This window comes from Nannobrachium achirus (genome assembly GCF_963921795.1).
Source record: "Nannobrachium achirus genome assembly, chromosome: 6".
Taxonomy (NCBI): domain Eukaryota; kingdom Metazoa; phylum Chordata; class Actinopteri; order Myctophiformes; family Myctophidae; genus Nannobrachium; species Nannobrachium achirus.
In genome coordinates, this window is record NC_137815.1 from 56,311,201 (window position 1) to 56,334,686 (window position 23,486).

Sequence of the window (23,486 nt, forward strand, 5' to 3'; positions counted from 1 at the left end):
GTATGTATTTTGATTGTTTGCTTTCTTTGTTCCTTTCCTTTATAGTTTAAAATCATCAACACCAGTTTGCCTTCATTACCATCACCACTGTCCATTATTCACATGAACTGCCATAATAATTCTACAATGAATTATCCATCATGGTCATGGTCCAATATTCTTCACCTGGTCTAATACTCTTACCGGTATCCTGATGCCTGAATACTACACTACCCAATACCAGCAAAGTAACATCAGCTATCACAGTCTTTTACATGGTCCTTCGAAGCCAGAATATTTGGCCATTGGCCATTGACCAGAATTGACCAGATGGAAAGTACTATAGGCCTACAGCAAATGGCATAAGCCAGTACGCAAATAGCGCCATCTTGGATATTGCGCAATGCATTTTGGGTATGCGTGAATGTTTCTGGGATTGTTTGGGTCCATGCACATCCAACACTAGAGGGCGCATCTCAGAGACGCAGTGGGTTTGATAGTCTTGGAGGATGACAGACGCAGACGACCAATTTTTGTCGGTTGACTAAATTAATTTAAATGCATGAAAGAAGGATTTAGTTGCCCGTTGCCGTGCAGCATGTCTTTTTAAGTCTGCAACCTAACCAAAACAATATGCTCTATGCTACAGAAGTAGAGGACCAGAGGAGGTCCAAACTAGGCTACTTTTTGCTTGTGCGATGCGTTCGTACAGTAGCCTACCAATTAATGATTTGGGCTTTTACATCTCATTCAACCGTAATATGCAAAAATGTTTTGTTTTGTTAATTTTATGCCATGATGCCGATGGTGCAAGCAACTTGCCTGCATCGTGAATCTTGTCACCAACTTTCACCACTTGGCACTTAATCCATTGCTACGATCAGACAGTCACTGTGCTTGCTCGTATCCAAGTTATTCCACGACCCATAGAAGGTTGGATCCCTGTTTTATCGTCAACTGAGTCCGGCTAACCTCGCATCACCAGGCTTTCCGCTGGGGGAAAGCCTGGTCTTCGTTTACTAAACGGGCCGTTTGATCCGGTCGGGAGCGGAAGATCTCCTACGTTTTTCTGTAGTCCAAAACGGACTACACTTTGGCCGGAAACAACGACCGGAAACAGTTTCAACCCAGTTAGCGCATGCGCAAGTCGTTAGCCATGTAGTTAGCGCATGCGCAAGTACGGGTTAAAACTGTTTCCGGTCGTTGTTTCCGGCCAAAGTGTAGTCCGTTTTGGACTACAGAAAAACGTAGGAGATCTTCCGCTCCCGACCGGATCAAAAGCCCGAAATTGGAAGCCAGCCCAGGCTAGAGTCCGGCTTGGTTCTTCAGATCACGCCGGCCGGTTCTGTTTGTCATAACAGTAAAGCTAAACACCCGACGCTGAGCGAACCAAGAGTCCCGTACACAGCGCTGATAAACGGGAGAAGCCTTTGCCGTACAACAGTGTTTCTGCATATCTAAATGTCAGACACACAATCTCACAACCTGCCGCGTTGCGACATGCTGTGAGCCCAGTAGCTCTTATATATTATGTCTTTATATTTTACTATGATGCGAGGCTTGCGAGGAATGTGAGGAGCAGCAGCAGCATAGAGTATGAGCAGCAGCAGCAAGCTGCCAGGCACTAAACCAGCTAGTGTCCGATCACGATACAAACTTGATTATGATGTTTTAATGGTTGTAATACTTTATCCAAATAATAATATTAATGATGGGCTTAAATTATAAAGTAGCCTAATAACAGCATTTCCCCAGGCGGCAGTAGCCGGTGGTCTTTATAATTAAGGGCCAATTAAACATTTGAACGGCCAATGGCATATAGGCCTATGCCTATTTATTGCAGCAAACTTGATATGATTCTTATTAATAGACTTATTATTTATTTATTTGTTTGTTTGTTTGTTTGTTTGTTTTTATCCCACAATGTTATAACCCATGTTTCACCCGGTGTCAATTATCCTAATGTAATCCTGGGCGCTACACTTCCTCTGCTGACCTGGAGAGACAATAACGGACTATTAGACTTACTTGTAGCTCACTTAACAACTGTGGATAACATGATGTCCTCCCAGCCGTTTCGGAGGGTATCAGGATCGGATCGGTAAGACAAATTATGTCCCTATGACCCAGTAGTTTGGACCTCCTCTGGTCCTCCTATTTCTGTAGCATGTTGTTTTTGGTGTTGCAGATTTAAAAGACATGCTGCACAGCAATGGGCAACTAAATCCTTCTTTAATGCATTTAACACAACAATATCACGGTCTAATAAATACCGTCTTAGCTGAGGAACAGTTATTTACTAATTACTAATATTGGTCATCTGCGTCGCTGCGTCCGTCATCCTACAAGACTCTGCGATGCGCCCCCTAGAGTTGGGTGCGCATGGACCCAATGCATCCCAGAGACCTTTGCGCATCCCCAAAATGCATTGCGCGATATCCAAGATGGCGCTATTTGCGAACTGGCTTATGGCAACAATATTATCAGACTTTGTATGGACAGCTAGCAGCCAGCTATGCCACATCGCAGGCTACCATGGCTAATGGCTGCTCCCAGCAGCAATCCCCAACCCAGCCCGTGGTCCAGTACTCCCCAGCCTACCACCAGCAGCCCTACAGCTCCCAGCAGCCTTACCAGCAGCAGCCCTACCAGCCGGCCCCCCAGCAGCCCTACCAGCAGCCCTACAAGCAGCCCTACCCGCCGCCGCCCCCCCCCCCCCCCCCCCAGCAGTACGCCTCCTACCAGCCAGCCCCCCAGCAGCCCTACCCGCCAGCCCCCCAGCAGTCCTACCAGCCGGCCAATAATAGTTAAGAATCACCCCTGTAGTACAAATAAAGTCTCTGACTTTGATGTTGACAACATAAATTCTAACTGGTTGAACACAAATGAAATGAAAAATGTGTAACCCACCTGAAAGTATATTTTCTCTTTACTAAATAGCTGGAGAGACAGAGAGACCACTGTAACTGAATACTATAACAAAGTATATCACTTACACTTTAACTTGGAGGAATACAAATGGACCCAGATTCGGATCCATTTTACAATCTCTGGACTTTAACACTGTGCCCAACATGATTAATTCCTAAATCCTATTCCTTTATTTTTCTCTTTCCTATTCCCATCTGTATTTTGTTTAGGGTTATCAGGGGCTTGTGTCACAATAAACACTAAGGGGCCAAAGACACAGATTTGATAGTCAGCCTCAATTTATCCTGATGGGGAACACTGTTTACGCTGGCTGTGCAGCGCATGAGTGTTTGAAAAAGCACCATTTGTCATTGTCATCTCCAGCGTGGACACATGGCTTGATGAAATTGAAAAATTCTTGTCTGGGCCAAGTCCCCCACAGCCTGAATCTGGTGGCGATATGTCAGGATTTATCTGCTACACCTCAGCGAATCAGCTAACATGGTCTAGGGAGACGAGTGCATGCTGCAGGGAGGTGGTCCGGCTTTACTGAGAGCCTCCCTTTACACTGCATATAACGCTGGCTGTATTGTGTGGGGGAAATCTGTCCAGAGAGCTATATGTCTTCCTGGGAAATATTAGCATTCTACGCTACACTGCAGCTGGAGGTCTATACAACATTTTTCAACATATTTACAGCCCCGGTGTTTTATCTCACACTTGTTGCCAAGAGGAAAAGTGAGTAAAATAAGGAATACTCGTACAGTATGAGCCCAGGGCAACATTTATACATCCTCTTGTCTTACTTATCTTGTAGTTTGCAATGGATCACCTTGACTCCCGCGACGATCCCTGTCCTGATGCTCCGATTTAAATTCTTCTCTTTCAGCTTTCCCGACGAAGCAAACATACATCAGCTACAGCAACCACGCAATCTAGGGTGAAGACGAAGGCCATCGCCATTTGTCCAGTAAATGCCGGCTGGATGGTGATGGAGGCGTGCATAGTGCTGTGGAATTTGAAGCAGGCCGGATGGCCCTGGCACTGTAGCATGAGAGGGAATCAGCGAGGGGATTTTCCGAAAGAGAAGACACACGGGTGAGGACTGACCAGACGGGACTAAAGGACCCCTAGGGGACTGTAACAGACACGGTGTCATTGTAACGCTCCATCTTCTCTCAGGCGAACACTTGGAAGGTCAGCGACTGGGATGGAGCGTGACTTTTGAGTGTTTACATTTTAGCCATGCCCTAACACAGACTTTCCTCTCATCTCGAGCAGCGCTGGCTGACATCCAACGGAAGAAATCAAGAAAACATTCAGGTTGTGCTCAGTGTTTGTCTGCCACATTTTTTGTGAACAATAATTACTTGTGAAATCCTCAAGGCATCAGGGGATTAATCAACACGAAAAACAAACGAAAAAAAGGCATGAAAAAACATGGTCCATGAAATTTCCAAGATTTATGTTTTATGTTTTCTTTTCCCTTTCTTATATTTGTCAGTGTATTCCAGTTATATGGATTATATATGGCTGGAAATGATGGTCATTTCAACAATGCAAGGTATCTGTATCAGACATGTTATGTTTTAGTTTTTCCTCATACAGGTCTCTGTTGAGTTGGCAAAAAATACAATGACTACATCTATTTAAAAAAAACAACGAAGGTTTTTGCTGATTTTGAGCATGCCAGTTTGAACATCCTGTGTTGTGTTGTTAAAAAAAACAAAATAAATCTTTGGAATGCGTTCAAACTTTGTTACAGTGTTGTTACAATTGTTTGGGCCTGAGCCTGTCGTACGTTAAATCCTGGTTTAAAATGGTGAAGGTCTAGTGAGTTATGATATTATGAATTATTTTCATTTTTGTTTTATTGTTTCTTTGTGCTAAAGTGAGGCCATCATTTGTATTACCAGCTAGCCCAAGGCTGTCACTGCCCTCTGCGTCTGTGCTTTGATACGGTGGCTCAAGGCTAAAATGAATAGTATCTAAGCCTGGAGACCCCACTTATACTGTTCAACTGTCCCACCAACTACCTGCCCCAAAATCCATCCACCCATATCACTGCCATTAGCTATTCTCTTGGTCACACATAAAGCCAACTTTACACTTTGTCATGTGTGTCGCTCCCCGAAGATAACAGAATTTGGTAGACTACTGCTATTTTCAACGAGCAATACTGTCCTACGACAACGTGTAAATTAGGCTCAAGGTTAAAGCGTAGATATACAGCAGATATATTAGAACAGGGAATGAAGACAAAGTATACCCCTGAGAGCAGATCATGCAATATATGCTTCTAAGGGTGATACCCATAATGGACTAGAGCGATTGAAGACGCTCATTACTAAAAACATTGTCCTCTTCAAGGTGGTCTCGTGTTTCAGAGGAGGTGCCAGTAGAGTTGTAAGGCTTGTCACGAATGAAGGTCTAATTGCAAATGGATGCATTATCTTTGTCAATCATTTCTCAGCTCGCTCCACAGATTACTAGATGGGCGGCAGCAGTATACAAGCACTCTAAAGTCTTGGGGAAAATATTGTGGGGTCATTTGTGTCGTGGATTTATTGCTGCTTCTCATGCCTCCCTCTTACTTTCAACACCATTTGTGTTGCAGAATAAAATGTGAGTGCTGATCAATTAAATGGCAAGTTAATGTATGTTATTAAATAGATTGATGATGTCTGCTTTCTGTCCTGACATATCCTAAAATAAAAAAAGAAATGGGGGAAATGTACAAAAAGTAACAGTGCCTGGCTATCTGAATATGTATTTGTAAAACCTCATGAAAACTAATGAAGTGTGTGGAGCATGTTCAGTTTTTTATACAAAATTTTATTTCTATTAAAAATGTTTTGAAACATCAATGTCCTACGTTTTTTAGTTAATGTGATGTGGAGAATGCTATTAGTTTCCTTTCAAGTCTCCCACTAATACTTGGAACAAACTTTCACCGATGTAACAGAAAGAAAGGCATATTTTACAAAGGTTTACAACTATAATTACTTTTAATGTATGCTGCAAAAGAATAGAGGATTATACATTACTAGTCTTAGTACTGTAATTATCAGTGCTTGGACTGTGTGTGTGTGTGTGTGTGTGTGTGTGTGTGTGTGTGTGTGTGTGTGTGTGTGTGTGTGTGTGTGTGTGTGTGTGTGTGTGTGTGTGTGTGTGTGTGCGCGCGTGCGCGTGTGTGTGATGCGTGCGTGCGTCCGACAAATCTGTCAGCGTCTACCAGAGAAGACAATGGCTGTCATCTTCTGAATAAGGTGTTGACGCAATTGCTGTGATAATAACATCTGAAGGACAGAGAATTGGTGCAGGGAAACATGAAATTATTTCAAATGAAGGGTTAGCCTGGAGTTTAAACCACGCCCCCTGCTTTCAGTCTGCTTACAGCATCTATAATTTCCTCCATGCCCTGTGATCCTGTGAACCCGCCCCAACACAACTGCTGAAAGCTGTTATATTGCAGGCATGGAAATGCATGCCCGAGTACAGCACCTATAGATGTCTATATCAGTGTGGTACTCACAATAGCAGAGAGGCAACATGTGGTGCCTTTATTCTCCAGTTTCATATTGAATCAAGAATGAAGAATGAAGATGGGGTTTGTACAAGCTTAGCAGGTACAAGCAGTGACATGTTTGGGACATGTTCCACCGAGACTATGCTAACACAACAATTACATTTTATATAATAAGAATAAGAAAAAGAAGAATAGGAAGGAAAAAAAAAGATCAAAAGTATATCGTCGTTGTCGGGTGAAAACCTTGTATGTCCCAAATCGTTTGTTCATGATGATTTAAACTGAAAACAGCAGATCTACAAGCACACAAAGCCTTGCGGTGCGAGGCGTTGTGTGCATGTAGATCGGCTGTTTTCACTACTTTTGTGCGACGGCCTTGTATGATGAAGCAGGGCTTTACTTTGCGAAAGAACGTATTTGAAACTTGGAGATATGAGGTTTCTGCCCGACAGTGATGATATGGTATGGTATAACAGCAGGTATGATAAAACCTCTTTAAGACAGGTACAGTAAGTTCAAATCTCTCCAGCAGCAAAGGGGGATGTGAGGAATTGATGGGCAAGCTACTTGGAAAATATAGTAAGCTACACTAATAGTTACTCTTGATTAAATATAGCGCAACTACACTACAAGCTATCCCCAGAGAAATGTAGCAAGTTACACTACAAGCTTACAGGGCAAAAGTAGCTAGCTACATCAACACTACTTTTTTTTTTTAAATCAAGAACAACTTTCCACCAAACAAATGGGCAGGCAAAACATGCTCAGTTTGATTGTTTATTATAAAACAGACTGAAACAGGAAACCCTCTGTCTGGCTTTAAATTAAATGTATACCCCTCACTATTGGGGACACTATTGTAATGACTGGTCTAGATTTATTTATTTATTCATCCCGACCGTGATGGCCCAGCTACTTAAAATGTAGTAAGCTACACTACTAGTTACTCTTGATTAAATATAGCTCAACAACACTACAAGCTATCCCCAGAGAAATGTAGCAAGTTTCCATTACGCTACTTAGAAATGTAGTTAAGCTATGTAGCTAAGCTACTTGTAGCTAGCTACTGCCCATCACTGGGAATAGTGTACAGTATGTGTAACACATAATATGTGAAATGTTAAATGGTGCATTTATCTAGCGCTTTTTATCCAAAATGCTTTTTCACATTCATTCACCCATTCACACACACATTCATACACCGATGGCGGAGGAAACCATGCAAGGCACCAGCCTGCTCACTGGAAGCAATTAGGGGTTCAGAGTACCCATCCGGCCGCTCTACCGGCCACTCTACCCCTGAGCCACTGCTGTCGCTTTGTAAACGTATAATGTGTTAATAAAAGTCACTTTGTGCAATTCACTTTATTTCCCAAATGACTGCAGTCATGCACACAAAGCTTTTACAATTTATTTGCTATGTCACTGTCGATGTTGATTTGCACTGTAAATCAATTGGAAAAGTTTAAAAAACTGGCACAGGCACTGGCCCAGGACATTGCAGATTCATTTTCCAACACAGAATCATTTGGGTTGAAACACAAAATCACAACAACAAAATATTCCATTTACTGCCAACAGAGTAGCTTTAGTCTGTGCAATTTGATGATGTCACAAATTGGATTCTCATCTGTCTGTAGTCGATAGTACAGATTCACTGGTTTGAGTTTTACTGTCAACTGAGAATAAAGAAAAAGAAAGTAAAGCACAAGGGTGACTGTTCACATTCTAACCTCAGTCCACCTGCATGCAGGACATGAACAATTGTTGGGCTGAAACGCCCCCATTGTACAGTACTAGAGGTTCGCGGCCCTTTGGGCCGCTCACATCTAGAGTCCACGCCCGCTTCTTTACTAAAAAACTTTTTTTTTTCAAAAAAAAAAAGTTTTTTGGAAAAAAAAAAGTGTAAAAAAAAAAAAAAAAAAAAAAAATTAAAAAATTAAAAAAAATTAAAAAAAAATGTTTTGGGGGGGAACTATTGTGGCCAATGATAGAGTTATGGGCGGTATTCCTTATGTTCTAGCACCTACCTATGAGTTGAAGTCGATGTAAAGGGGCTTGGAAGTGGGATGCGGCTCTTAGAGGAATGTATATATAAGATGAAGTTGGGTTTTAGGATAGAAGGGAGCTGATTTTGTGACTTGGGGGGGAAGAAGGCAATGGTGGATTGATGCAAAATAAAGCAAGAAGGTTTGAAAAAGTACGCAGATTCTGATTTACCGCACTAGATGGGACTGCTAAACCATAAGAAAACATACTGCAGAACAAGAAGATGATTGTATCTGTCATGGCATACGGTAGGTAGACTAGATTTTTTTTCCACCTGAAACATGATCATCAGATATTATGATTATACTAGGAAGAAGATTCTTTTCAAAAAGTATACAGAAAGTGTTAAAATTATGTTTTTATGTGAACTGTTCATTAAGGGTGCGTTTGAAAATACAGCACTGAGCGCATGGCCAATAAATGTGAGTGCGCTTGGGGTGTGCATTTCCGAATGCACCCTAAGTATACCTGGTTTTCACCTTAGCACCACCCACCTGAAGTTAGCCACACCCATGGCTGTTGTCGTATGATAATAAGGGGAGGGGATGATTTTAGTGTGTCACTAAAGCGGCGTATTTTGATTGGGCCTTTTAACTCAGCTTTCAGGAAGAAACCAAAAATACACAGGGAAGATATATTTGCAATTGCATATTATAACCACACCCGGGGGTCTATTAGAGTAATCTTAACTCCACATACACATACAAAACCGAAAAAGTACAAAACTATGGCACCACCTCTTTAAAGCCTGATTTATACTTTGTTATACGATATGTCGCATGCCAAAAATAGCAGATCTACATGCTCACATCACTCCGTAATGTGTTGTGAGCTTGTAGTTCAGCTATTTTCTGGGCATGAGTTATTACACCGTCATATGACAGAGTATGCATTAAGGCATAAGCTGTAGCCCCCCCCTGGTGAAGGCCCCCCTAAGCCCCCCCTCTCCACAAACCCAATTTTGATGAAAAATATTGCAGGAATAAATACATAAAATATATTTGAATATGTGAAAGACAATTGACTGACTTGTATGTAAAACATACTATGAAATCATATTTTTAATGTTGGAAAGCATCTTCAGCATCACAAAAACCCTATCCGATCACCTACAGTCCACAGATTTGGACCTGGCATCTGCCAATGATCTGGTCTGTTCAGTTATCCATACCCTAGTGAGAGAATCTCCTTTGTCTTATATTGGTATTATTTAAGGCTGGGACTTTAACTGATTAATTGTGATTAATTAATTACAGAAAATGTACGCGATTAAAAAAAATTACGCATTTTAATCGCACTTAGTTTTTGCACCACAGAACCTTCAGTTTCGGGCATACCAATCATAGCGATGCACCAACCAAGAAGAGACAACAAACGCAATCGGAGAAGTAGCCGATCAGAGTGCTTTGCTTGGCCCAGTGAAAGCGAAATTTAGATTTAAAAAAATCACTTGTTGATTCACTCGTACAACAAAATGTGTTTTACTTGAAAAAAATGCTTCTCAGGTCAAATATCGATGTGTGATTAAAATGCAATTAATTGCCATTAATTAATCACAGAGCCTGTAATTAATTAGATTAAAATGTTTAATCGCATCCCAGCCCTAGTATTATTATATTGTTTGTTTGACAAAATTAATTCGCCCCTGCTCTAAAAAAGCTAGCCCCCCCATAGCCGCTGGCCCTGAGGGGTGGGATCAATGCAATGTACTCAGCTGTGTAATTGCAGATAGGTTGATACAATTGAGGTTGAGAGCTTTACCCACACAAGCCGATGATTCCATATGAGCTTATGACACTATAAAGAGACAGTACATTGTTGACAAGATGATCATATGACTTGATAATGAACGGCTGACTGGCAGTCTCACGTCTAGATAAAACCACGTGTTCCCCTTCAGCCTCAGCCCTGCAGTGGAAGGTGACAATGTGACAATGACTCCAGAGATCGGTGGAGTAAATGAAGCATTGGGGTAATGCTTTAATGCAGGAAGTAGCAAGTAGTAAGAAATTGATTTTAAGAGCTCAATAATGAATTAACATGAACCCTAACAGCCCTAAGGCGAATCTTCAGCAAAGATATTTAATGTAGAAGGGGAAAAGGAGCGGGCTTATTATAGACTCCTGGCTCAAATAACTTAGGTATAGGGTTTAAGTGTTTAACATACTGTACATTGCAGATAGTATTCACACAGCATTGTGATTGTGAATACTATTGCCATGAAATGCAAGTGAAAACATAATTTGATTTTTTTTCCTGAATGTTCCTCACAGGGTTTTGTCACACTTTCCTGAGGACATTGTAAAGTACAAACGCCACCCATCCGTTGCCGCAGGCATGTAAAAGTTTAATACATTTCAGTTATCATTACCCTGTTCCGATTATTCTACATGAAGGACTGAAAATGATGTCCCACAGTACAGCTTCAGCAGTCATATATAACAGTGTGCAAATCGATATAGCCCATTTTCCTTATCCGCCTGAACATACGATACAGCTGTCCTTGACTGACAGAATGAGTACAGAAGCACATTTGTCTGTGAACTGAGCACCAATACAGAAGGATTGAAAGGAGCATTGCAGTACGGTTTTTCTGAGGAGTCTTTTGACCACTGAGCTCCCTCTGCTATGCTGTGTTCAGCTATGCTATTGTGCACTATCATAAGCAGACACCATAGTGACAGGCCTGTCTTCGCTATGAAAACCTGGCCTGAAGGCTACAACAGGGGAGACATGGGCAGGGGCCTCACAAGGGGGGGAAAGTGGGACTGAGTTACTAGGGCCCAAGGTGGAGGGGCCTTAATTATTTTATACTTTAGCTATTGAAAAATAGCAGATCTACAAGCTCACAGCATGGCACCGAGTGCCGCGCTGCGAGCTTGTAGAAAAGTCGTGAAAATGTGTGTAAATCTTTGAATTATGTATTACTATTTTTTAAGCTAACATTTGTAACTAATGCTGATTCCCTGGAATTAAATATTTTGAGATGGGGGTCCGTGGCCAAATACATATCATTTTTGGAGTCCTTCACATGAAAAAGTTTGAGCACCACTGACATAGAAACAGGTTTTTCAAAAAACCTTAGAAGGATTTGAAATATTCAAAGACTTGCACAAATTTCATGATTTTTCCAAAATAGTAGATCTACAAGTTCGCAGCACGGCACTCTGCTATTTTTCAATAGTTAAAGCACAAAATAACGCGTAATAATGCGTTCCCAGTCTAAATGGGTTAAACTCCCTCCCCCTGTGAAGAACATAAATGGGGGCCCGCAGTGAATCCTTGTACCCGGGCCCAGGATTTGGTGCGACACCCCTGGACATGGGTGAGCCTCATGGAGGCTCTGCTATAATGTGATAGAAAAGCAAGGTGAAATGGAAATACTGTATATAATATAGATAATGTTACAGGCAATAGAATAGAATTCTCTTTTTTATTCCATTCTAACAGTACTCCTTACAGCTCCTTCAGTGACTTTCTTTCACCAAACATTTGACAAACATTCCATTCACTTTTCGAAATTGCTTACAGTATGTACCGTCCGTATGCGACCAAACAACCATGAAAAGAAAGCAAAGACATACTGTAGATGAAGAGAATAAAAGAAGAACAAAACAAAAACAAGGTTGAAGGCAGTAATCAATCATATACTGTCTCTTCATCCCCTGAATTCAGTGATACTCTCTCACAAAATATTTAACATATTCAATGTATAGTGGAGACCCACAAGATAGCTGTTGTCTCCCCTGGACCCACATTTTTACATGGACCTTTTATTGCGCCACCAGGAGGCACACATGATCTCAATAGTCTCTCTATAGCAGGGTTCCCCAATAGGCGGCCCGCGGGGCGCTACTGTCTGGCCCACACCAACCCCAGTAAGAGCAGCAACAACACTAGTATATCGTCGTTGTCGGGTTTAAATCTTGTATCTCCAAATTTCTACATTCTTTTGCAAATCATACAAGGCCGTCGCACAAAAGTAGTGAAAACAGCCGATCTACAAGCCCACAACGCCTCGCGGTGCGAGGCGTTGTGTGCTTGTAGATTGGCTGTTTTCACTAGTTTAAATCATTTTTAAAATGATAAATGCAAAACAAACGGTTTTGGACATACAAGATTTTCACCCGACAAACGACGATATCTGAACTGTCGCTGGAGTAGCGGGAACACCACTGTCGCCCCCTGCAATGTTGTGGCCCTCGGCTTGGTACCCTAGACATAATTCGGCACTTGAGGAAAACTAATTGGGGAACCCTGCTCTATAGTCATGTGATCAAGACGGATATGTTAGACTTTTTTTATATTCCATCCGGATTGGCTTTAACATAAAGTTTGCAGGAGTGGCCTGTTTTGAACAAAATGCTGCAAGTCATGAACGCAATGTCCGATTGCGGTGAAACTTTGCCCTTAGATTCACACTACTTTGAGGAACAAATGGCACCCTTTTATTAAAGCGGCACCAAAACAAATTTACTCCCACAAAGTTTGTCCAAACATCATGCTAATCGGTACACATTATCTCTATAATCAAGTGATCAAGGTGGATCCGTCCAATTTTTCATATTCCATCCTGATTGGCAAATTCCGAACATTATTGGCCCACAATAACCTACCTGACCTGGCGGTGACCTGTGCTAATTTTTTCTCGTTTAAACTTTCTTTTTAGGGTTTAAGGTTTCATATACCAAGGCTTTGAGCACAACAAAGTAATGAATAGTATTTAAAGAAATATTGGATCAATTGCTAATGTCATAGCTTCAGCCATCTTTAATCCCGTCCATTCTGTTTAATTCTTCTCTGTTTTAGAAAGAATCTTTAGTATTATAAGCTGCTGCAGTACAGCACTTAATTTGGTTACATTTAAATATCACGTTTTTTCTAGTTTTATTTTGTTTGTTATGAAAATGTGTATAGATTTCTTTATTTTATTTGGGAAAATCTTTCGAAAAATAAATAAATAGATTAATTATATTCTATATACACGCACGCACGCACGCACCCACGCACGCACGCACGCACTAGACAGCAGTGCTGAGTTATCATGGCCAGAGTAGTACACACACACACACACACACACACACACACACACACACACACACACACACACACACACACACACACACACACACACACACACACACACACCATACTGCTGCATGTTGCTAGGAAACTGCACCTCATGAATATCCTGCAGTTATATTGCACAAATCAAAGGAGTAATGTCCTGACAGTTCAGTGATTGGTTAAAAGCACTGTGTTTGGTTAATATATCATCACAGAAAAGAAGAAAATAACATGTCCAAGCCAAGTGCAAATTGGATCAATACTAATAGTATAACATCAACTATTTATGCCCTTTAAGATTTTATTATTTCAACATATTTCCAAAGAGCATCATGAGACAGTATCTCCCAGCAGACAGGCATGTTCAGAAACTTTGTTAAAGATGCCCATAGGGGGCATTGTATGGTAATTTGAAGCTCACCTCACTTCAATATTTAAATGAACTCAAATCTACTTTGTTTTATAAACCATTTATTCAACAGTCGGCGGCTGCACTCATAGGAATATGTCACTGTCGACCATGACGGAGATAAAAGTGTCAGTGGTGCTTTTATCTTTGAGGTATTTTATCTATTGAAGAGAACTAGGCGTCTGTAATGCACAGCAATGATTTCTTCTTTGGAGTCCACTGAACAGTGTTTCTAATTGAGCCCCAGGGAGGAAGGGGAAGTGCTGCGTTGAGAACCCAGGGTTAAGGAGACACACTGGTACCATGTTTCCCTCAGGGAGCGAGGAAAAAAAGACACCACGAGGAGGAGGTGGGTGAAGCCTTTATAATGAAACTAGGCCAGCAGCCACAACAACCAGCTAAAGAGCATTGCAGTCGAATACAGTCAGGGGTGTCGCACCAAATTCTGGGCCCTGGGTATGAGGATTCACTGCATGGGGGCCCCCCATGAATTTTCTTCATAGGGCGAGGGGGTTTAACCCATTTAGACTGGGAACTGCTAAAATATTCAAAAAATGTATTTTTAATCAACTATCTCAATATATAAATGACTCCAATATATTATCTCCATTTCAATCTGGCTTCCGTTCAAAATTTTCCACCACTACCGCACTCACAAAATTTACCAATGATGTGTTCTCTTCTTTTGGCAATGGACAATTAACAGGTGCTATTTTTATTGACTTAACCAAGGCTTTTGATTTAGTTATTTACTCCTAGATAAATTACATGCAATTGGTGTTTCTCAACAAGCTTTATTTTGGTTATCTACATAACCGTCTTCAATGTGTTTCTCTTAATCAAGTTCAGTCTGAATTTCTAGTGGTCGAAAAGGGGGTGCCTCAAGGTTCCATATTAGGTCCTTTACTTTTCACAATTTTTTATTAATGATCTACCCAAAATAATGTCACTCTGTTCAATGCATCTATTTGCAGATGACACGGTCATTACTCATCTCACTCTGATGTAGCTCAGATACAAAGAAATCTGCAGTCTGAATTTTCCCTGGTCCAGGATTGGTTAACAAATAACAATCTCATACTGAATAAACAGAAGTCCTGTAGCATGCTGTTTGGTATTAGATATAACCTCAATCATTTACCCTCAAATTGGTTGAGTGTTAAACTTTCAAGTACATGGGACTCTGGATTCTGAGCTTTCTTTTAAGCCTCACATTGAATTCATTCGAAGTAAAATAAACATTAGTCTCAAAGTTATGTACAGATCAATCAATTGTTTTATCTTTAAAATAAGAAAACAAATTGCCCAGCAATTCCAATACTGGACTATGGTGATGTAATTTACCAGAACACCTCTGAAACGCATCTCCATTCATTAACTGTAGCTTATAATAGTATTTGTAGATTTGTTTTGAGGTGTCCTTATCTTACTCATCGTTGTGTCATGCATGAATCATTGAACTGGTTATCACCCCAGGCTAGGAGAAAATCTCATTGGTTACTTTTAGTTTTCAAATGTTTTTATTTCAATTATCCGTCATACTTAAAACAGTACTTACAGCCATTTACTTCAACATATTCTCTAAGACATACTCAATATATTTTTTTCATAGTGCCCAGCATGAACACAGAAATTGGGACTTTGACTTTAACACCCTGCCCTTGTCCCTCAGAGCAATTTCTAATTTTAATCCATTCAAGTCTTCTCTGTTGGTCCATCTTACTTCTTGCTGCTCTTGTTTTTGACTGTAATGCAAGTTATTTTTCTTTTCTCTTTCATGCTGATCTGTTATTTGTATAATGTGCATCTGTAAAGTTTGGTTATTTTTATTTTTATGTTTTCATTTGAATATAATTTTATTGTTGGAGGAGCCTATGTATGTCTTTGTTTTGTTGTTCTGTGTTGTTTATTGTTGTTTGTTGTGCTATGAGCCGAGGACACCCTCGAAAACGAGTTGTTGCAACTCAATGGTTGATCCTCTATCGAAATTTCAAATAAAATAAAACGCTTATTCAAGTCTTTGAATATTTCAAATCCTTCTAATGTTTCTAGTCAGTGGTGCTCAAACTTTTTCATGTGAAGGGCCCCCAAAATGATATGTATTTGGCCACGGACCCCTATCTCAAAATAATCAGTTCCAGGGACCCCCCGAAACAAAATTTGAGTTACAAATGTTCGCTTAAAAAATACATACATTCGAAGATTTGCACACATTTTCACGACTTTTCAAAAATTGCTGATCTACAAGCTTGCAGTGCGGCACACTGTGCCGCGCTGTTTGCTTGTAGATCTGCTATTGTTCAATAGCTAAATAATGAAGGCCCCTCCACCTTGAGCCCTAGTAACTCAGTCCCACTCCCCCCCCCCCCCCTTGTGACGCCCCTGAATACAGTGGCCTACACGATACCTAAGCCAGGGCTTCCAAATATTCACTGCCAACATTGCTTTTATTTTATATGCACCATTTCCCTGTCTCTTTTAAGCTGTGCCCACCTGAACTAAGCCAAGAAGCTATATGGAAAATGATATCTGGTGCCTACCCCGGGTAGCCTAATCCTCTAGGTTTCTGGCTCGCCTAAAACGCTACATGGATGGATGCTTATTTTAAATGAATCCCCAAAGACTGGAAATATCATGTAGGTGCTGATTCAGCGGCAAACTAATATATTTAAATATCAGCATTCAGAAAATATTAATTTTCTTATTACACTTGGTTGGTTCAGTTTGGATTACCGGAACATACTTACAGTACAGTTTACTCACTTTTGTTCCCTAAAACGAGGGGCATTTTAGGAAACATACTATGCCCAATTTATTCATTTGATCTCTGAGGAATCAGGTATACTAATGCATTCCTAAGCACATCTGGGTCAGTTCCATTGTATTGCACTATTGAAGAAAGAGCGTTTGGTATTCCCACATCCTCTTCCCTCATCCTCTTGTCTTATATAAGTTTTGAGGAGATGTGTGCACACTGCACAGACAAGTCTACAAGCTCACAATGCCTCGCGCTGCGAGGCGTTGTAAGCTTGTAGATCGGCTATTTTTGGCAAAGAGGTTTGTTGAGGTAAAAGAAGTATTTGACGGTTCTGAAGTGGTTAAATGTCTGAAAATACACATTACTCCAACAGGATGACAGTGCTGTCAAACGAGTCTAAGCTGTCTAAGAAATCTATAAACATTTTAATCTGCAACACAATTTTATACAATATGTAGTGGGGGTCCCTGCTTCATCTCTCTCTCAGCTAAGGGGTCCCTGGCCTGAAAACGTTGAAGACCCCTGCTCTAAACAACAAAAAAATCTCTAATCTCCTCCAGCAGCAATGAATAGCGGACTAATGAATAGGACACTGTCAGCAAGTTAAATGATTTCCTCGGCTTATACATTTAATACAGTATACTGTAGTTTATCAGCTGGTCCAGAGCTACAGTATTTGAAATTCCGAAGGTTAGCCTTGGGAGACGGTTCTTTATATTCACAAATGTCGGTGGAGCTGCTGAAGTTCAAAGGAATAGAAAATATGAAATATGCGATGGTGAAATCGAATACAATGTAATTCAAAATAATAATAACAACACAGAAGCTCAAACAAAACTCAGGTCATGCTGTGTGCGATGTGCGATTAGAAAAATCTCCATATTCGTATAGCCGCGGTCTAAATCGCACGACCACAATCAACACATGGTTCACATCATTCGGCAAAGAACTGGGTAAATGTTTTTTCAAACTGAAAGAAATGTTGGTGCGACGTACACAGTTGTGCAACAAAGCATGAAACCTTTTCGAGATAACTTGAATAACTTGAAAACAATGAAAAGCAAAAATAGATGATCTACAAGCGTGATACTCAAGACGCATGCTTTGTCTGTGAAGCAGAATAGGCAAAGCGATCGCAGGTGTATTTATACTGTAGTGAGGGCAGGATTGACGTGCGGGAGGGCGGGACGAAGCTTTTTTTTTTTTTAGAATCAAGGCGTTTTGTTTGTTTTACTTCCTGATTCCTGTCCCGCCCAAAGACTATGAGCACTTTGTAAACAGAAGCAACGTGACAGAGGTGGAGCAGCTGTGACTGTGTCGGTGTGAACTGAAGCAGAGATTCATTGACAAGTAACATCATGTTATCTTTATATGGATCCTCTAATCAGGGATGTTTCCTAAGCATTATGTTATGTTTGTAGCTAATGTTACTAACCTGGTATTAACCAAGGTATTTGCGTTTGTAATCTGCACATTCAATATTTTTTGGGTCACCCACTACTGAAACGAAAGCAGGGAGAACAGGCTATTTTTGGATTAGAAGTTAATGCTTTGAAAACTGCTGAGGGTGATATACATTGCCACATTGTCTGCAAACCAGCATGTGTGATTTTCTATTTTTAGATACAGTGCTGGATAATAATGTTGAAAAATGAGCAGTTTGATGTCTTTCTTCAAGGCAATGTTGAAGAAAAAAGTTACTGTTTTAGAGAGAGTTAAAACAAATTGTCAAAAGGGGACTTTGAATTTAAACTCTGCAAGTAAGCTTATGGTGAGAAGATGTGTGCTGAGTCTGTGTGCGTTGCAACTATCACTGCCGTTGCAGAAACGGATTGGAAATGCAAATATTAATAGAAGCACGGAAGATTTTGAAATGGAGAAAACCATAGATACACCTCTTTTGCATTCACAAGTAGGGCTGGAATTACATCATTCTATGGGCAAGTCATTTAGGGCTAAAGGGCCAAAGGCCTTACCTGACTTTCGCCAGATGGTGGCAGCATTGCGTTGCATTGCTTTACCATCTGGGCTCGGTCCGCCAGCGTTGATAACACTCGTAAAGTCCCGGGCCGGACCAATCAGCGGCAGCTATGGGCGGGCTCTGAGCGGCTCTGAGCCAATAGAGTGACGTTGCCTGAGTGCATGACGTTGCCTGTCTGCAACGTCATGCAGACAGGCCAATATGAGTGGTTGGAGTTGGCACTCCCAGACTGTGATAGAAACGGCCACATCCAATCACCTGCTACAGAAATTCAAAAAATGGCCCGCCCCTTACATAGAGTCTGGCCGAGAGATCCCAGATGTAAGGCAGAGCGTTACGCACTGCTGCAACTATCTGGCGAAAGTCAGGTTACCAAAGGCCAGGGCATCAAATAAAACAATGATTTAGTCCAGGGAATTCAACTTTGGTGAACTTTGAGCGGGGATTAATCAATAGGAATATGAAGTGATGTGGTTGTTCCGTTTTCCGGTAGTTTTCTTTCAGCGAGCCAACCACGCCAACGTAAGTCAAACTAACTACAGTAGGCCTACACACCAGAATAGTGCCATTGCCTTGAGAATGTTATGCATCCGGCGACTTGGCATTCGTTGGCTACACCACTTCTAATGCAGACAGGCCGGTGTCGGCCCTGGGTACAGTGCTTTAACTATTGAAAAATAGCAGATATACAAGCTCACAGCGCAGCACCGAGTGCTGCGCTGCAAGCTTGTAGATCTGCTGTTTTTGAAAAACCTGAAAATCTGTGCAAGTCCTTGAAGGTTTTTCAAAAAACCTTCAAGGACAGATTTTCAGTGTATTCAGTGGATTCAGTGTATCAGCCATCACCCACATGGCTACATCAATATACCCCAAACGCCAAACCACATTCCCTGACAGAAAGCACAAAATAAAGTACACTGGACTCATATAGGATTACCATACCATACCCAACACAAATAACAGATTAAGAAACGGCGCATACCTAAACTAATAAATCCCATCCTCACCATAGACATATACGTAGACGCCTCATTGGTACCTCAATGCTGCCCACATAAATTCAACTGCAAGAATTAAGCAGAGCCGTATACGAGACTTTTCTGTTTTGTAATCATTACTTTTACTATCTATACAAGATAAGATGATTTGGTATGATTTGGTATAATTCTGTACTTTTTCAAGTAGAGAATTCAGTGAGTTATGATGATGATAATTATGGAGAGACCTCCAGCTTCCTGCTTCCAATGCATTATCTACATGTGTATGCACAGTATGTCCAATACCATTGTCCTGCACACCTCCCCAGAGTGGCCAGCCAAGCCCACCCTCCCCCTCCCTCTCAGGGGCTGGAGACTGGTTCCTGTCCTGGCTGGCTGAGGTGCAGGCTCCAGGCTGGAGTTGCCTGCTGCAAGGGGCTCCTTGGCAAGGTTGCTAGCCACAGGCGGTTACTGTGATGCTCTCCCACCCTTAGTGAGGCACCACCGCCAACTCCAGTTGGGGCCAGGTGTCTGGGCATTGGGGTAGTACTGTGGCTCCCCAAAGACATTGTTGGTCTGCAAACCGGGTCTTCTGGCCTAGCAATCTGCTGCAGTCTTCCGAGAACACAGCTATCCCCAGTAGTGCGTCTTCTTGGGGGCCCTTCTGTGTCCATTCCCCTGGTCATCGGGTCTCTGTTCAGGCGCCAGTGGATCAAATTGTTTGTGGCTTGGGGTGAGAGAGAGAAAGAGAGAGAGAGAGAGAGAGAGAGAGAGAGAGAGAGAGAGAGAGAGAGAGAGAGAGAGAGAGAGAGAGAGAAGGCACAGTGATTTAGCTGGTGGAGTGCTATGTCATGCACACACTGACGCTCGAGCATACACCCATATGGTCACCGATTGAAAGACCCTCTTAAATATGAACCCACATTTTGTTTTACTTTATTTATACAGAATGTTATTCCTTTTGCTTGTGTATGATCCCCCCGCTTGTCATCAGGCTGATCTTATACTTTTGCCCTTCCTCTTGGACCAACCTGCGGATTATACCAATGTCAGTTATTTTATGTGGATTATGCAGTGACACTTGTACCTTACAAACGCACTGACCTTTTTTTCTCGTACCTTAACTAACGTCCATAGCATATCATGTACATACAGGTTACATATCTTACCTCAGTGTAAATATTTAGGTAATTTGTGTGTTTCTTGTTGATTGATGTTTATTTTTAGGCCAAATAAGAAATGTACATTCTTACGTGCTCCAATATTGTAAAAATGTGTATAGTAGAATAGGAAAAAGTGTCAAAATATGTGTCACAGTCTATGACATGTTTATTAACAAACCGGTGTGATTCCTTGCTACACTATGGATTCCAAAAGCAAAAAAAGTTAGTTGAGTTGAGTTAAAAGGTAATGTAATAGTTTGTGGACAGAGTTGTTTGCTTTCACTGCCTGCCAATGCTGCTGGTTTAGCTATGTTTGATCTGCTGTGAGAAGTCAAATCAACAAATCAAACAACAAAAAAGTTGGTCATATTATATTGTAATGGAAATAAAACTCAAAGCACCAAATAGCACACTCATGTGGTGTGCCATCATCTCCAAAGTGATCCTGTTGATGAATACTCATTTATATGTATTTGAATCTAATTTGATAGGCTATACAAATAGTCTGCGTTGCCTTTATTATAGGCTCAAATATGTGTTGCGTCTCCTGACAGTTTTTGTATACATCTTTTGGTCCAAAATGGCTCTTTTGACATTTAAGGACCCCCTGACCTGGTAGAACTCTGTGAATTTAGTTCATTCAAGAATCCATCAGCCACCCACACATTCATATCTGTGGAATACTTCAGAAAAAGTACCAGCTATGCCTCTTTTAAAAGTGGCCTACGGTACTTCAAGTCATACAATGGATCATTGAAATGCAGCCAACCAGAGTCATTCCTATGTTAAATCGCACTGTTGACACTCTGCAGCTTTTGTAAGACTGGTTGTTTTGGATCGATACACTCTACGACATTTTAGGTAATAGTTGAATGCTCTGTCACAGGCACAAACGCGCACACGTGTGTGTGTGTGTGTGTGTGTGTGGGGGGGGGGGGGGGGATTGGAATACCTCGACTGCGTCCCTGGATGTAAGAAGGGGGGCTCCAACGATAAACGGTTATGAACCAACCATTCAATGCAGATTGCACAATGGGTGTATATAGCCTACTGTGTAATCACCCTGCCAGGTGTGACTGCTTAAATCAGCCCAGCAAGAGCCGTTGACGGCCGCGTCCACGTCCATGGACGCGGCCGCGGAAAAAACGGCCGTGGACGCGGCCGTGGACGCAGACGGACGGCCGTGGACGCGTCCATGGACGAGGCCGCGAAAAAAACAAATTGGGTGTCTATTGTGTATTGTATGTATTTTTTTATGGAGAATTCAAATATGACCTTCTTTTTCGCATAGGACAACTCTAACTTGCATCAATTGGTATTTTATAATTGCCAATTGTACCCTATCCATCTAAAAAACAAATTGGATGTCTACTGTATGTATTTTTTGATGGAGAATTCAAATATTACCTTCTTTTTGGGATAGGACAACTCTAACATGCATCAATTGGTATTTTATAATTGCCAATTGTACCCTATCCATCTAAAAAACAAATTGGATCTCTATTGTATGTATTTTTTGATGGAGAATTCAAATATTACCTTCTTTTTTAGATAGGACAACTCTAACCTGCATCAATTGGTGCATCAACCTGCTATCTATCTATCTATCTATCTATCTATCTATCTACAGCCATACGTTGTTTAATGTAGTCGGTCAAATACAGTAAGCAGATGTCAGTGGTGTGGGCACCGGGATGTTCTGAAGCCAGATTGGCATTCAAACATGAGTTTTCTGTGAGGTAACTACTGATCTGTTCCTGAATTAATCTCTTAGATAACATTTGAGATGAAACAAAGGATGGAAACAGGGTGGTATAGTTTTTTTCCCTTTTTTAATAGAGAAGGATTACTCTCGCCAGCTTGAATTCTTGTAGGACACTGACTGATGGATACATTTTGTTATGTGAGCTACCATGTCTCTGAGGAATCTGTTGGGGATGTTGATGTCCAGTGGCGTCAGTACAGAAAAAGGTATGGCACCATGACTGGTGTCTTGCACGTGCGCCTTCAACACCAGTCATGTTGCCATACCTTAGCAACAGGCATTCTATTTTCCCCCAGTTTCTACAGTTTCCTGGGCTGGATATGGCAGCCTGGAATGGTTGTTCAAATGCAGCTAAACTTGGCATGTTGTAAATGTTAAATTTTGCATTTGTAGTTATTTTACTGTAATTTAACAACATAATAACTAGAACAGATAGACAAAGAGACATTCATGGATTTATATTTAAAAGTAACTTTTATTTCCCCCTCTAGACCCAGGGTATGGCAGCTGCATACCCCTGCCATACCCAATTGACGCCCCTGTTGATGTTATTGATTTTACCGATTTAAGTGGGAACTTTTTGAACCCCTAGATCAGGGGTGCCCAAAAGGTAGATTGTGATCTACCAGTAGATCACCAAGGGTGTGCAGGTAGACCACATGACATGCCTCTACAAATAATTAAAATATAAAAAGAATATGTCAATATGACATCAAGAAGGGTCTGTCAGCTCCCTTCATGGCTTCTAAAGTAGGCAAACCTCCAATGCAATGCTACTGAGCATTACAAAGAACCCCAAAACCTACCACTTCCATATAGAATGGGATGAAGACATTTCCCCCAGTATTTCCCATGTATTTCCCCCTTACAGAAAGTGTGTTTGTCTAAAATGTAACGCC

General features: G+C 41.2%; 1 protein-coding gene across 1 annotated transcript in view; it reads left to right on the forward strand.

The window, feature by feature from the left end:
• Positions 1-3,828, forward strand: part of LOC308286579 (metabotropic glutamate receptor 4-like) — a gene marked incomplete at both ends in the record, with an annotated part of 146,845 nt that extends 143,017 nt beyond the window's left edge. The window contains one exon of the mRNA XM_080727654.1: positions 3,779-3,828. Within this exon, the coding sequence (XP_080583780.1) occupies positions 3,779-3,828 (50 nt within the window). The remainder of the gene's footprint in view (positions 1-3,778) is intronic.
• Between the last annotated feature and the right edge of the window lie 19,658 nt (positions 3,829-23,486).